The sequence below is a fragment of the Diceros bicornis genome, chromosome 17 (genome assembly GCF_020826845.1).
Source record: "Diceros bicornis minor isolate mBicDic1 chromosome 17, mDicBic1.mat.cur, whole genome shotgun sequence".
NCBI classification, from domain to species: domain Eukaryota; kingdom Metazoa; phylum Chordata; class Mammalia; order Perissodactyla; family Rhinocerotidae; genus Diceros; species Diceros bicornis.
This window is the reverse complement of record NC_080756.1, coordinates 58,131,653-58,147,205: the sequence shown is the minus strand read 5'-3', so window position 1 is coordinate 58,147,205 and position 15,553 is coordinate 58,131,653. Positions and strand designations below refer to the sequence as shown.

Here is a 15,553-nt window from a genome sequence, read left to right as displayed (position 1 = left end):
CATTGGGTTGGGAGGATTACATGAGGCAGAAGAGGCAGAGCCCTCAGCACCATGCGGGCACATGGTCTGTGCTCACGAGCGCTAGTGCTTTTCTGTCCCCAGGGGCACACCATCGGGGAACTGAGAGAGGGAAGTCAGGCTGGGGTGGGGGGGTGTGCCCAGGAGCAAGGCACGGCTCCACCATGCATGAACTCTGTGACCCTGGACGGGTTCATCTGCTGTTGCCGTGAACAGGCGGCTTTCAGCAGAGTAACCTGAATTGTGGTGCACAGCTCAACTCGCAGGGGCGGGCCGTGGGCTCCCGCTCTACCAGGAGGACGAAGAGATGGGCAGAGCTTGGAACAGGGTGGGGAGGGATCTCAGGGTGTTGCTTAAGTTGGTGCTGAGACCTTGTCTGGCAGAGGGACCTGAACTTAACCAGCCTGTGTCCCCCACAAAGCATGTCAGAAATGCCAAATCCCAGCGTGGGCGGACATGGCTCCCGGCTGGTGGTATACATAATCGGGCTGTGGGCCTAGGATCCCCAGAGAGAAGACCGATCATGTGTTGGCCACGTCCAAGGGGTATAGCAAAAGTGTGTGTGGGTGGCTGTCCTGGGGCCAGAGATGGACCTGGTTGTCAGCCACAGTCTTTCCCGACATCTCTATGCGTAATTATAGGGTGGTGTTTGAGCCGTAGAAGGTGGTCCTCATTACATTGTTAACAGGGCCTCCATTCTGTGATAGGCGGAAGGGGGGCAGCCTTGCTGAATGCGAGGCACCCAGCAATGGACACTTTCACTCTGTGACTGTCCTTTTTTTTTTTTTTTTTTTTTTAAGTGAGGAAGATCAGCCCTGAGCTAACATCCATGCCAATCCTCCTCTTTTTGCTGAGGAAGACCGGCCCTGAGCTAACATCTATTGCCAATCTTCCTCCTTTTTTTTTCCCTTTTTCTCCCCAAAGCCCCAGTAGATAGTTGTATGCCACAGTTGCACATCCTTCTAGTTGCTGTATGTGGGACGTGGCCTCAGCATGGCCGGAGAAGTGGTGCGTCGGTGTGTGCCTGGGATCTGAACTAGGGCCGCCCGTAGCGAAGCTCGCGCACTTAACCGCTAAGCCGCGGGGCCGGCCCCCTCTGTGACTGTTCTTCACCATGGGGGATTTCCTTTCTTCAAACAGGGAGAATGGTCCTCACCCCCTCCCCATTCTGTAGGATGAGTTACAGTCTTCCAGATCATTTGAGCTCTTTGCCAGAAAGATGTGATGTGAATTCAAGGTATCCTTGTCCTGTTCTCCCTGCATTTTCCAGGAGTTTGAATAATAGCACAATACCTTGTATGATATTTACATTCCAAGGAACACAGAGTGCGCAGAAGGCATCATCCTATTCATCCTTTCCGTGTCCCCGAGTGCTGGGAGGTGCTTTTTCACCCTCAGTCTTTTAGCGGAGAAACGTCTTAGAAAGGCTGAGTGGCTCGCCAGAGCTGCCCAGCACATTGCTATCCCCTGGGGCTCCAAGTCCTGAGATCCGGGCTGTTGACGGTTCAGTTGGTTCTGCTTTCTCAGGGAAGCCCAAGTGGCTGCCAGTGTCACTCTGATCCTTGAAGGTTGCTTTCTTAAGCCCATCTCTGCCTCCCACCACAGCCCTGGCTTCATGTATTACTTCATGCTTTGATGCTGTCATAAATGCCTTTCTCCCCAGATGCACAAAATAAAACAAATGCAGGAAGGGAAAAATATGCTGGTGATTGGAAAATCCTTTCTCCAGACTCGGACAAGCTATTCTGAGTCCTTGGTGCCTCCCCTCCCAATTTATAGTGACCTTGGGAGTTAGGACAGTGCCTCACGCCCTGGTCCCAGGCTGTCTCCCCATGTCTCCTCCTCAGGCCCAGGAGCTCTAGCATCCATGGCCCTTGGGCTGCAGGTAATGAGAGCTACCTGTATGCACACCCCGCCCCACCCCCCACCCCCAAGCATAGAGAACAACCTTCCCGCATTGGCACCTGCCCCTAGTGTTACTGGGCTTGGGTGGCCTGAGGCTCCAAGCTGTTTCCTGTCAAGTGTTGACAAGTTCTGGAGTTTGGGGAAAAGACACTTCCAGCATCCTCCGCCCAGCAAAAGGCAGTCGTCCGACCAGCTCAGGGAACAGAAACCTCCAGCGGAGGCCAGGACGATGAACTGTCAGCCTGTCTCTTGAGAACTTCCTCCCCGTGCCTGCTGCCGGCCCCTCCAGTGCTGAGCATGGGGGTGGAACAGCTGTGTGCTCTCCCGTGCAGTCTGTCCAGGCCCTTGAGCAGCACCGCGCTGTCCAGGGGCTCCATCCTCCCACTGCCAGCAGTGAGCTGGAGCTGATGGGTGGGGACCAGCTCCGGAACGCCAGGTTCCAAGTGCTCCCTGTGTGTCCCTTTCTCCCTGCACCTCCCCCCACCCCACCCTGGCCCGGAATGCACTTGACTGGGGAAAAAGTGCGGTTCTGCCCCAGCGCACAGCCTGCTCGGGAAGGGCTGCGGCAGCGCAGGAATCGATGTTTATGGACTGGTGAATGATTGCTCTCCCTTTGCAAGGCTGGCAGGGACTGTGTATCATCTGCTGCTCCTTGGCATCCCGGCCACACATCATTCTGAGGGCCTTCTAGGGGCTGCTTCTCAGGCTCCCTTCCTTCTGGCGGCCTCAGTCCTGCTTCGGGCCCCCTGGGGGCTCTGTACTCATGTCCCTCTCCTTTTCCATTCCCCAGTTTGAGAAGGTGAATGGGGGCTGGCCCCTGAGAAAGTGGATCTGGGACCTGCTGTCACTGAGGAGTCTAGATGCCCTGGGAACGGGGTGCAGGGGGAGGTGGGCCAAGTGCTCTGCAAACCTTTCTCCTGGACAGAGGAGTGGTGTGGAGACCCAAGCTTTAAAGGGGCCGTGTTGGGAGAGCACAAGGTGGACACCCCTCCCCTGCCCTCCCTGGTTCTAGGCCTTGCCCCTTGCTTTCTCGGCGCCAGCTGTCTTGGGGACTGGGCCTGCTCTTGGCACCCCTGCCCTGGCCTTTGAAACCCAGGGACAGACCTGGATTCTCCCTGCCCCTGGGCTGTGTCACCTGCACTCCCACAGGTGCCTTGTTTGAACTGAGCCCCCGAGCAGGGCAGCTGCCCTCCCTGCTGAGGATGGGCCAGACACCCCGCCCCCTGGGGCTTCAGCAAAGCCGACTTCCTCGCCCACCCCACCCCTGCGGGTCAGAGGATACCAGGCCGTTTGTGCAGCCAGCTGGGGGCAGGACTGTTGGTGACTGGGCATTTACCCGACCCGGGGCCCTTAACCCTTGAGGGTGGCAAGGGGCTGTCCTCAAGGTCTCATGGGCTCTCACTCCTCACAGGCTCTTCCATCCCCATGTACCTTTTAGAGTTGTAGACTGCAAGAGGTGCTCTAACAGGACCCCTCTACTGATCTGGTGCTCTGCTGAATTGGGGAGGGGGCGCCATGTTCTCAGTGTCCCTGCACAGTTCACCAGAGAGAAGTTGACTCTGGAAACATGTAGATTCAGAGCTTTATAAGCTTGGAGGCGTGCAGCTCCCAGACAGAACCTCCCTGAGGTTTGGCTGTGTTTAAATGCTCCCCCCTCCCCAAGCCATCCGAGCTAGGAAGTAACCTTGTTCTGCAATAATCAAAATGTAACTGGGTTTTGGATATGCAGATGCTTTACGTAATGTTTATTTGGAGGAAACTTCAGCTCAGAAATATGAGTGTGATCTCCCTGTCGCCTATGCAAGCTGGTGACATTGAGGGCTGCGAAGTGAAGCTGTGAAGAAATTGGAGGCTTTGAGACAAAGTGTGGGGTCATGACTGAGGAGTTGTGCTGTTTGGCTTTAAATTATGCACAGGCTCAATGTGAGCCAAAACTCTGCTGTGGCTGCCAGCGAAGCCAAGGGGGGCTTAGGCTGGATTACTAGAAGTATAGAGCTCAGAGTATAGGAGGACAGAGTGCTTGTACTCTGTGCTGGCCCCTCCATGGCTGAAATGAGCTCATAGAGATGAGCAGTGGAGGGTGACTCAGAGGTGAAAGATCTCAAAGCCCTTTAATAAGCCAGGAGAAGACTTGGGAAAGGATGTTAGATACAGGCTTTCAAATATTTAAAGGCCTGCCACACTTATTGTTGGTGGGCTTCTTGGGCAAAACTAGAACTGAGGCATGTCAGTTACAGGGTAGTGGATTCTTGAGTTAATAAGAAAAGACTTCTTGACTGATTAGAGTTGTGCAAAAATGGTATGGAGTATATTGTCCTGGCACCCTGGGTGCTCCAGCAGGGGCTGGATGGGGGGGCCGGGGACAGCACACAGGAGAGACCTCTCCCTGAGGGGCCGCCTCCCCTTTGTGCTCTGACCCTCCTGCCTGCGGGATGACTCTGGCAGAGACGTCTCTGTGACTGTTCTTCCTTTCCCTCCGTGCAGAGCGGAAGTGTTGTCAGCGCCCCCCCTTATGGCTGTGACAGTGAGTGGGCTGCAGGGGCCCTCGGAGGCGAGGGGCGTCTAAAACACCAGGCGGAGGGCCCCTCCTGGCGCTGAGGCGTTGTCCCTTCTCCCTGTGATGGAGTTCTTACAGGCCGGCTTCTCCCAGGCCAGGCAGGATCATCACGGGCTGGCATGACGGCCTGTGAATTAGAGTCGTCTTGGCTTTCTTTTTTACTCTCCACGTCCACTAATTTATTACACACTATTAAACGTTGCGCTTAGGCCTGACTCACAGAGAGCCTTGGGCAGTGCTGAGACCTGGTGTTTGAAAAGTTCCTGCAATGCAAAGACGGGATGAGGGGTGGTGGGCGGGCGGTGGGGAGTGGCCGCCGGTTGGGGGGCTCTGCAGGACACACGAGGCAGTAGATGAAACTGGCTGGAGGGTGCAGTGAGCTCTGGAGGGGGCTGGGGCAGGGAGAGCAGGGGACTTACAGGACAATGAGGGGCTAGTGGGGTGAGTTGGGAGTAATTGAGCTACTGGGGGTGCTAGGAGTAGGGAAGAGTGGGTGCATGGGGGCTTCTTTTTCAGGTAGGTTTGTGTGTGTGGGTCTGGTCCTGTTCCCAGGCTGTGGCCTGCTCAGGCCCTCCCCACCCCTCGTGTCCATCCCATCCATCCATCCATCCATTGCACAGATATTTCTGTATCTCAGGCATGTTCTGGGCCCTGTGGTGGAAGAGACACTGATGAGATATGAACCTGGCCCTTGGGGTGCTGGTGTTTTCATGAGGGTGGGCAGGTCCCTGATGTGCTATTCTAGCCTAGCCTGGCACAGGAGGGCCCCCCGAGGAGGGCCATCCCCCTAGGGAGGGACTGTTGGCAGCTCTGAGAGGACGCAGAGAGTGGCTGTCCCTGTGCTCTAAGTGGGATAGAGCTCAGGAGGGAGGTGGGTTGGAAGGAGAAATCATAGGCCTCCCCGCAGAGAAATGGGCTGCCTGCGTGAAAAATACATAAGGACGCATGGCAGAGACATATATTAAAACCACAAATCAATGTGCTGAAGATGGAAAAATGCCCCTGGGGTATTAGGCTAATTACAATAGGCTTAATAAATGGAGTGAGTCTGGAGGGCTTGTTCACTATGTGGCCATAGCCCGACTGGGCTTCAGTTTACCTGCTCTGCATCTCGGGCTGGGCCCAAGGGTGAAGAGGAAGATCCTGAGACCCTCTGAAGTTTCAGGGGCCTGTACCTTCTCCCCGCTGTGGGGTCAGCAAAGGGCCCGACAGGAGAGCCCTGTGGGAGGGGGACCCAAAGGCCTTGCCAAAAGTGAGGAACTCTTCCAGGCTTGGGGATGTAGCAGTGATGAGAACAGACTCAAATCCTGGCCCGATAGAGACCCAGGCCACGGGCAGATGCCAGGGTAGGAGCTCCTTTCCTCACATTTGGACGTGGATTTATTTGGAGCCCTGAATTGAGAGTATTTAGAAATGCCCTTGGTTGTGGGAGGCGGGCAGGCTGCGTAGTCAGGGTGGTCCCGGGCCTGCCCTGCTTGGAGAGGGGCGCCCACCAGGCCCAGACCACCCCGGGGGCTGGTGACCTCTAGTCGGTCAGTGCTAACCTTCACTGGGTCCCGGTCGCTGGTGTCACCCTGCCTTGCCCAAGGCTCTTGGTGCCCTGGGCTTGACTGTAGCTCGGTCATCTCAGCTGAGACAACCCTCTGGTTTTGGAAGGGAATTTTCCCGAATGCCATCAGCTGAACTCTCTGGCGCTGAGCTTTGGCTGTGCCACTGCAGGCCTTGCCTCCTTCCTGTGCTTGGCACCCTCCGCACGGGGCGGCTCCCCTCCCTCTCCTCCCCTCTCCCATTCCTGCCTTGCCTTCCCCTGCCCCTGCTCTGGCTTCAGAGGCCGGCTTCCTGTCTTCTTGCCCTGCTGCCCAGCAAACCTTTTCTGCTGTCGCCTCCTCCCTCCTGCCCATTGCCCTGCACCAGACGTCCGCCTCCTAACTGCCCCCGCCCGGCCCTCGCCAGCTCCCTGGGCAGAGTCTTCCCGGTGCTTTCCTCCTCCCCTGTTGTGCCATCCCTCTCAGAGCCAGGACGCTGCCCCATCCTGGGGAACACACCGTATTCTCTCTCTGATGGCGTCTTCTCAGCAAGTTGATACCAGAGGGTGGATGGCCGGCATGGCAGTGAGGCTAGGGCAGGTTTCTCAACTGCCGTTGACATTTGGGGCCAGAGAGTTCTTTATTGTGGGCTGTCCTGTGCATTGTAGGAAGTTTAGCAGCATTTCTGGCCTCTACTCACTAAGATACCGGTAGCACCCCCCTCCCCAAGTTCTGACACCCCAAATGTCTCCAGACGTTGCCAGATGTCTCCTGTGGAGCAAAGTTGCTTCTGGTTGAGAACCGCTGGGCTAGGATGAGAGCAGCGTCTCAGGATTGGCTAAACCAGTGCTGGAAGGGGCCTGAGAAATTCTCTCGTCCAGATTCCACATTTTAAAGGGAATGGGGCCTCAGAGAGCTCAAGACTCTTAAGGTCACACAGGGGAGCAGCGTGAGGAAAGAGGCATTTTAGAGAAAGGACTCGGCCATCTCTCTGTATGCAGTCTGGGCTGAAAACAGGCCAGAGGCCGGCAGGGGGTGTGGCTGGGGTCTGGCGTGAGGCAGGGGCTGAGGCCGTGGTCTCGATCCCTCTCACCTGTGGCCAGGGCTCAGCTGGCACGCACAGTCTCCTGGGGAGTGATGGTGCAGAAAGGGCTCTGCACCAAAAGCCAGGAAACCAGGTTCTGGGCCCAGCCTCAGTGTGACGGCCACCTGTCCCCTCTCAGTGTCCTTGTCTATAAACTTAGGGCTGATGTTTGAGTTTTCTGCCTGCCTGGAGGCTCTGCTGGTTCTGGGTCGTCTGAGATGGGAACAGAGGCTCCATCTTGGCAGGAGACCCTGAGGATGTGGAAGAGTGGCAGTGGGGTGTGGGGGTCCTCATGCACTCAGTAGACCTCGTGCGAGGCAGGGGCCTTGCTGGGGTGGGGACAGGGACGAGGGCTTTGAGAGGAAGGCTCGCCCGGACCTGGGTACAGGCTGCTGTGGAGGCCGCCCCGCCTGTGCTTTACCCTGGGACAGGGCAGGACCTCAGATGGGAAGTGAGAGGGAGGCAGACTTGGGGATAGGGGGACAGCTATCACCTTGTAGAGCAGGGAACGTGGAGTGTGGAGTCAGAGGACCAGTTCTGAGAAATGACAGCCCCTGGGGTGTCTGAACTGCTGAGGTTTCCCCAGACAGAGGCTCCTTGACCGCACAGCAGTTCCCCCAGGAAGGAATGGGGAATGGAGGCACAGCGGGGGCCCTACCAGGCCCACCAGAACTGGCTTCTGGGGAAAGCTGTGCTCTGAGAACTTTGCCAGGCCCAGGGAGGACCCTGGGGGCCCTGGTGTCTCCAGCTGCAGGGGTGGGGCATCACGCCCCCTGGGCCCCGTGGCAGGTCTGTTGAGCAGCTTCTCTCCCTGTGGAAGTGACCTGGCAGCAGCGGGTTTTCCTCCTGTTCATTCCAGGGTCTGGCTTTTAGAGCCATTCATCTTCAGCATGAAGATCATGAATTTCCATGGTATGATTAATGAAAGAAAAATTGAGACGGCAGCACAGAAACTGACCTGGTTGAAGAAAGTCAGAGTGACAACTGGGTGAAAGTCTCAGTGCCCCACTGGCAAACCGAGAGCCTCTGACCCGGCCTGGGGCGCCACCTAGTGGTTTCAGGGGGTGGTGGAACCCATTCCCCCTGCAAAGCCTGGTAGCCGCCCCACTGGGTGGATGCTCTGGGCCTGAGTGTCCCACACCTTGGGAGCCTTGACCTCGTTCCCCCCGGGGCTGCTGCAGGGATAGGAGGTGCAGGACCGCTCCCCACAGTGTGGGGACCCAGGCAGCTGCCCTCTAACTAGCCCCTCGGAGCAGGACAGTGATTGCCTTCTCTGAACTCCTGTGCCATTTATTTGGCACAGCGTATACTGCCTGGGGTAGATTTTGCTTTTTTATTGCTCCCGTCCAGCCCGAGCAGAGGCTGCGGGAAGGCAGGTCTGTGGAGTGGCCATAGCTCTTCTGGCACAGGACGCTGCTGCTGTGGGTACTCGATAAATCCTGGTGCACTGATTGATCAGCTCCTCAGCCTTGGCGAACTTCCCCTGAGCTGCGGAGGGAGGGGGGCTGTCAGCTCTACGGAGCATAAACTGAGGCAGCCGTGGGCATCTGCGGCCCTCGAGACTGCAGCGTCCCCACGGGAGGCCGGTGGTGTCGCAGTCCCAGGGGTGCTGTTGAGGAGAGTCGCTTTTCGGGTGTGGTGCCGGCTGCTGAATTGGATGGATGGCGGAGGCAGCGATGGACCCCCATGTCCTGCACGTCGGCCAGCCCCGCTGCCAGCCCCGTGGGTTCTTTTCTGTTTCTGTCTGTGGGAAGTTCGTTCCTCAGGCTCCTGACAACAGTGGGCAAATGGTCCTTCTGGTCAGGACAACAGCACACGGTCGCCAGAAGGTCTGGCTTTGAGAAACTGGACTCTGAGATTCTCTTCCCACCCCAGAGACCAGTCCTGAGACAAGGTCTCTCCCCAACCAGCATGCGCACCTCCCTGGACTCCCTCCAGAACGCCGGGGCCTCTCCTCTGCCGGGTGGAAGAACCTCGACCACACATGTGCGTCTAGGACCTGCGATATCTGTTACACGCTTGTGCCTGTGATTTACTTTGATCCTCCCCTGAGTGACCCTACGAGGTTCATGAAGCTAATATAATCCTGTTTGCCAGACGGGGAGACTGAGACACAGAGAGGCTGAGGGATGTGTCGAGGTCCTGCAGCCGACGTGATTGGGCCCGTGAGCGCGCCTGACCCGGAGGCTGTGTCACCCTTTCTGTGCCGCACAGTAGTGGGCGGGGGCCCGCCGTCTTCCGAGTTCCATGGAGATGGATGCAGGCGCAGGGCCCTCTAACAGGCTTTCCTCTCTCTCCAGCTCTGTGGCTGTGGGCTGCTCGGAGTGGGCATTTGGCTCTCCGTGTCCCAAGGCAACTTTGCCACCTTCTCCCCCAGCTTCCCCTCGCTGTCTGCAGCCAACCTAGTCATCGCCATAGGCACCATTGTCATGGTGACGGGCTTCCTCGGCTGCCTGGGGGCCATCAAGGAGAACAAGTGCCTCCTCCTCAGTGTAAGTTGGACCCCGCATCCCCACCCTCTGAGCTCACCCTACATTTGGGCCACTGAGGCTGGCAAGGCCTGGGAACATCAGCCAACTGAGTGCCCAACCTGAGTCCAGTGAAGTTGCTTCCAGAGTGTTCTTGGCCTGACCACTCCCCTCTTCCTCGTGGTTGGCTATCCCAGCCCTAGTTGTCCCTCTGACTCCTTGGTTGGCTGTCTGCTTCATCTCCCTCCTCTCCCTATCTGGGACCCCCATCCCTGGAAGCCCTGTCTGGGTGCTGCCTCTCCACTGCCCTTCTGGTTTGCACCCTGTCCCCAGCCGTGACCACTACCACGTGCCCACGCCTGGACCTTCTCTTTCCAGTTTTTCCTCGTCCTATTGGTCATCCTCCTGGCAGAGCTGATCTTACTGATCCTCTTCTTTGTCTACATAGACAAGGTAAGCCTTCTAGGAAGGGAGGGGATTTCGTTGCCTTTGGGTTGGGTCAGGGCAAGCTGGAGGAAAAGCACTGACAGGCAGTCCCTGTGAGGAAAGAAGGATGGAACCAGGAGCACTAAGAAGGGCCCGGATGAAAGGTCCTGGTGGGGGCAGCATGGGGAAGGTGAGTTTGGGCAGAATGAGGGGTTCATTACCTGTGTAGTCTTAGGAAGTGGCGTCCTCTAAATTGCCGAAGGGTGCAATGGCATTAGTGAGCTCCCCGTCACTGGGAGTATTCAAGCATAGTTGGGTTGACCACTTGGAGAAGGGATTCAAACCTGACTAGGTGTTTGGGCTGAGTGATTTGAGGGTAACCTATTGGAAACACAGAAGAACTTTCCAGGTGGCACTGTGAGTAGGGCTAAAAGTGGAGAGTAGCTATGCTTCCTTTCCCAGAGACCTTTGAGGACAGGGCGGCTGCTCCCAGGCTGCACCACGAGGTTCAGGAGGATGGCGGGGGTGACTCCTGGCAACCTCACCAGGCTGGACAGTTCCTAGTCCAGTTGCAGAATCTTCTTACCGGTACTACCAAGAATGACCGGCCAAGCGCTCAGTCCCTTGGGGCTTAGCAGGCTCTTGCAGTGCGCTGTACCCTGGGACCGTGTAACTGTCTGTTCCTTGGGTTCTTGAAGTAGTTGCCCAGGCTACACTGAAAGGTAGGGTCATTATTAGGATTAGAAACAATAATTCTTTTGCCCTTGTGAAAGGGAAGAAATAGTAATATTGAGAGATCCTTCTGTGCCAGCCCTGTTCTTAGCTCTTTATAAGGATCATTTCCTTTAATTCTCATAACACCCTCGGAGGTGGATATTATTATTCCAATATTACAGATAAAGCAGAAGTGAGAGAGGGTAAGTTACTTGCCAGTGAGGGTGGACCTAAGATCAGAATGACTGGTCTGCCACCCTCTGGCTCCCAGGGTGTATTTTGACGGGCACATGGGGGAAGGTGTTGTGGGCAGAGTGGCCTGTGGGGCTGGTCCTGGGAGCAGGGGAGTCGAGGCCCTCTGTCCGTCTCTTTGCCTCTGGGTGTTACAGCCCTGTGAGGCAGTGGGTGAACCTCCCCTGCCCCTGCGCCTGCCCTGAGCTGGGGCAGGGCCCCCATCTGAAAGAGCTGGGGCCAGGGTCCTAGTGGACCTGGGTGAGCTGGGGAGAGGAGCTGCATCCTGGTCCCAACTGCCCTGCCCGTCTCCCCCAACATGACAGGTGAACGAGAATGCCAGGAAGGACCTGAAGGAGGGCCTGCTGCTGTACAACACAGAGAACAACGTGGGGCTGAAGAACGCCTGGAACATCATCCAGGCCGAGGTGGGGCAGGCCGGGCAGGCAGGGAGCCGGGCTGGCAGCCTGGGCTCAGGCTCTGCCAGCTGACCAAGTTGGGCACCAGTGCTTGCTGGGTTTTAACTGAGAGCTGCTGGGTCAGACGCCGTGCAGTGGGACGCAGCTGGAGAGGGACGAGGAGGTGGGCGAAGGGGGTGAGCAGGACCTGGGCAGAGGAGGTCCTTCTCCTGAAGCTTTTTCTGAAGCTCTGGCATGAATGACAGAATTTATTTTAGCAACAGATTCATCTCCTGATCATGGCTCAAAAGAGGAGGCTCTGATTCTAAGAGGAAAAAAGTCAGTACAGCCCGATGCCCCATGTTAAGTCCTGGGGAGGGGCCGGCAGCCAGCTTGGGACGATCCACAAAGCTAAGAGCCAGAGGGGCTGGTGGCTGAGCGGAGGGCTGAGCGCTCCTGCCCAGTGTCCGGGGTCCAGCTCTGAGGGGCGGGCGGCATTACCTTCTCCCCACCGGCCTCCAGGAAGGAGCTGTCACTCACTTCCCCTGTGGACCTGGCTGGGACCCAAGGAAGGGGCAAGAAGAAGGCCTTTGTCTCCTCCGCTGAACTCCAGGGTGGCAGCTTTCGTGGGGCCGGGGTTGGTCTGGGCAGGGGAAGGCCTGGAGGAGGATGGTGGGCTGGGGCGTCTGACCCTTCGCACCCTGGCAGATGCGTTGCTGTGGCGTCACCGACTACACCGACTGGTACCCGGTGCTGGGAGAGAACACGGTTCCCGACCGCTGCTGCATGGAGAACTCCCAGGGCTGTGGGCGCAACGCCACCACCCCGCTGTGGAAAACGGTGAGGTGGGATCCGCCTCCCCCGGTGCTCCTCCCAGGAGCCTGTGTAGTGGCTGGAGGGGAGGAGGACACCTGCGGGGGAGGGTGGCCTGGGACACCAAGGAATTGGTTTAATGTGGGTTGGGGTGGAGGGCGCCCAGGACTGGAGCCAAAAAGCAGGTGGGAAATGGGGGGCCCTGACCCCTAGTTGGAAGAGTCAGAGGGTGGGGGGTTAAATGGGGTCTGAGGCTGTGTGGGGCCTTGTAGGGGGAACCCTGGGTGGGGTGGGGCCTGCTCAAAGGCAGGAGAAGCAGGGCTGAGGATTGGGGAGGGGCAGGAGGAGAGAGCAGGGACAGGGGCTGAGGGTCAGGGAGGGAGGGCTGGGCAGCAGGGGGCTCACAGTGGTGCCAGCACCTTAACTGTGTGGTCCTCGCTCCCCAGGGCTGCTATGAAAAGGTGAAGATGTGGTTTGATGACAACAAGCACGTGCTTGGCACAGTGGGGATGTGCATCCTTATCATGCAGGTAAGAGGGCCGTCCGAGCCCTGCTCCCCCACCGGACCCGGTCGGAGGAGGAAAACCAAACACCTGGAAGTTAAGATAACCCACCCAGGCAGCCTGACGTCCATGCGCTTTCCTGCTCTGGCCCAGGCCCTTGTTTTCTGATGCCTGTCTTGACCCTGCAGGCAGTCGGGTGCTGCTTCCTCGGCATCCCGTCTGAGCCGGGCCTGATTCTGGCATCGCATGAAGCCCCTGTGTGGGTTTGCTCGTGAACACACCTGTCCCCACCCCACAGGGACAGTTACCTTGTGACCGAACTGAACGAAACCTGAGGCCTCAGGTGACGATTGTGAGCACAGGCTGGTGGACCAGACTCCGTGAGGGCTGTCTTGGCCTCACCACCTGTTAGATATGTGTGACCTGGGCTCCGCTTCTGGGCCTGAAATTCCACATCAGTGTAGTGGGCATGAGCATCATGCCGCTTCTTAGCGTTGAGTGAGTTTAATATGCCCTAGCGTGCAGAGCAGGACCAGGCACAGAGGGCGTGCTCAGTAGATGTCAGCTGTTACTAGCGAGCACTGAATGAACAGCTGTGGGAGAGGGACGAGGAGGGGTCGCTGCCTCCCTTCTTGAAGGTGAGGCCGACAGAGCTGGCAGGAGCAAGCACCCCCGACCTTTCTGAGGAAGAACATTTCCTGGCCTCCCTCCTTTGCCCACTAGGTACGGCTCCCACCCCTGGTGAGCAGGAGTCTGCAGTGCCTGAGTCCTCTTGGGGCACTTGAACTTCACTAGTTGGTCCATGGGAAGATGGTCGGCATCCTGCATGAAGTTATCTTTCTTGCCCTAAACTCTTGGGCGTGGGGGCCTGACCGTGTGTGATTTATCTAAGTGCTTTCAAGCTTAGCAGAAGTGCCCGCGCTCATTTTCACAGAGCTTTGATGTGAGATGTGCTCCCAGGGCACAGATTCTATCGGGAATGGGGCCCTTCTCAGGGATGCCTGTGGTCAGGCTGGACTAGAACGCTGGGCCTGTCTCACCAGCCACAGTCCCCTCCAGTTATGCCCAAGCCTTGAGTGCGAGAGCCATGAGGGGCACACGGTGTCCCCTGGTCGCCTGCTTATGGTGTGTGCCCATGGCACACTGTGGTGACCCTGAGGCCACAGGCTGGCTTCCTCCTGCCTCCTACACTGCTCTGGGTCACCACCCCCTTCAGGATTCAGGAGTTGAGGAATCACAAATGAGCGTTAATGTCATCCTACGCACGTCTGCTGCAGCCTAAGACGTCGCTTCATCTATTCCAGAACCACACAGAAATGACTCAGCACGGGCTTGTCGCGTTCCTGGCACCCTTCTCTCCCCTCCTCAGTTCCTTGTTAGCTGCCGTGTAGGGTCAGGTGCCCTGTGCATTCAGTCCTCAGCACAGCGCTGTGACGTAGGCAGGTTACGGGGCCCCAGAGAGGTGGGACGACAGTCTGTACAGACGGCTCTGAGGGGCTGTCATTGTGTGTGACCTCCTCTGTCCACCACTGTCTTCATTCCACCAGTGTTTGTCCAGCACATGAGTGGGTGCACCCACTTGCTCTAGGTGTCCCGGATCAGATCCCAGGTCGTGGGGCTTCCGTCTGAGGCCTTTTCCCCGTGTCTTTCAGATTCTGGGCATGGCCTTCTCCATGACCCTCTTCCAGCACATCCACAGGACTGGTAAGAAGTATGATGCCTGAGGGGCCGGCCGGGAGCCCCCCAGCCCCACGCGGACATGTGCCGGGGAAGAAGAGTTGAGCTTTGTGTTGCCTGCCCGCACTTGCAGACTGCTGACCCTAACCCTCCCCCAGCCCGCCCTCCCCCGCCCACCCCACCTCCGCCTTCTCGGTGGGTGGAGGGCCAGGGACGAGGAGGTGTGCAGAGACCTTGGGGTGCTGGGGCACCTGGATTCCTGCATCTGTGTATTTGCCAAAGAAGACAGGGTGGGCCGGGGGCATGCTCGAGGAGGCCCCCAGCACTGATGCGTTTCTGCCCTGCCCTTCCTCACAGTGACACTTAGTCCCCGCGTGGGGTGCAGAGCAGAGTGCTCCCTCCTGGTGGAGAGACTGCCCAGCAGAGGCCACTGGCATCCACGACCACCCCGTGGGAGAGTGGGAGAGCTGGTGGGGTGGGGGTCTGACCGCTCTGGGCAAGGCCCTTGGGAGCATCTTGCCCAGGCTTTTTATACCTTACAGTGTAACTTTTTTATTTTATTTTACTCTGACTATGATTATTCAGGAATATTATCTCAGCTAAGTTTAGGGTTAGCTTTCTGATTTATAACTTTGTACTGCGCTGATTTCTGTAATGGTTTGGTTTCTTTTTCTGAGGGTGGGGACGGGTGGGGAGAGTGGACGTCAGTCCGGTTTCAGTCAGGACAAACCACTGTGCACCACGCAGGAGGCTCTGGGTGAGATGTGCCTGGCCTTCGCTCGGGGCGCGTTGAGGAGGGCCCGGCTAGGACTGCTCTCTTGGGCCCGGCGTCCGTGCCCAGGCGCCCGGAAGAGCAGGGGAGACGGAGGAGCGGGAAGTGACGTGGAGGTGCATCCTGCAAGGAGCGATGCGTTTGCTGACGCAGGCCCAAGAGGCCAGGGCAGTGTGGGTCCTCTGGGGGCAGGCAGGCGCTTTGCCAGGAAGAGGGCAGGAGCCGTCAGCGGTCCTTGTACTTCACTGATGAGCAGCTTTTCTTCTTTCCCTTCTTGCTTCCTCCCGCCCTCTGCTGGCACGGAGGCTTCCCCTTCCCCTCCATGCGGGCATTCCCGCGACAGGTTCCACAAGTCCCGGTCACTTTCACAGACATTCCTGGTAGAGACTCTCGGACAGTACCTCTCTAGTTCAGATGCTGCTCACTTGCTCACGCTGCTTCTGGGAGGGGAAGCAGTCCCT

The 15,553-nt window shown here is 57.7% G+C and overlaps 1 protein-coding gene across 6 annotated transcripts in view; it reads left to right on the top strand.

Moving 5' to 3' along the window:
- The window catches only part of TSPAN9 (tetraspanin 9), a 198,412-nt gene extending 183,446 nt beyond the window's left edge, over window positions 1-14,966 (top strand). For all 6 annotated transcript variants that reach the window (XM_058559043.1, XM_058559044.1, XM_058559042.1 and 3 more), the window contains 6 exons: window positions 9,391-9,582; window positions 9,937-10,011; window positions 11,256-11,357; window positions 12,036-12,167; window positions 12,587-12,670; window positions 14,296-14,966. In XM_058559043.1, the coding sequence (XP_058415026.1) occupies window positions 9,391-9,582; window positions 9,937-10,011; window positions 11,256-11,357; window positions 12,036-12,167; window positions 12,587-12,670; window positions 14,296-14,367 (657 nt within the window). In that variant the 3' untranslated portion in view covers window positions 14,368-14,966. The remainder of the gene's footprint in view (window positions 1-9,390; window positions 9,583-9,936; window positions 10,012-11,255; window positions 11,358-12,035; window positions 12,168-12,586; window positions 12,671-14,295) is intronic.
- The last annotated feature ends 587 nt before the right edge of the window (window positions 14,967-15,553 follow it).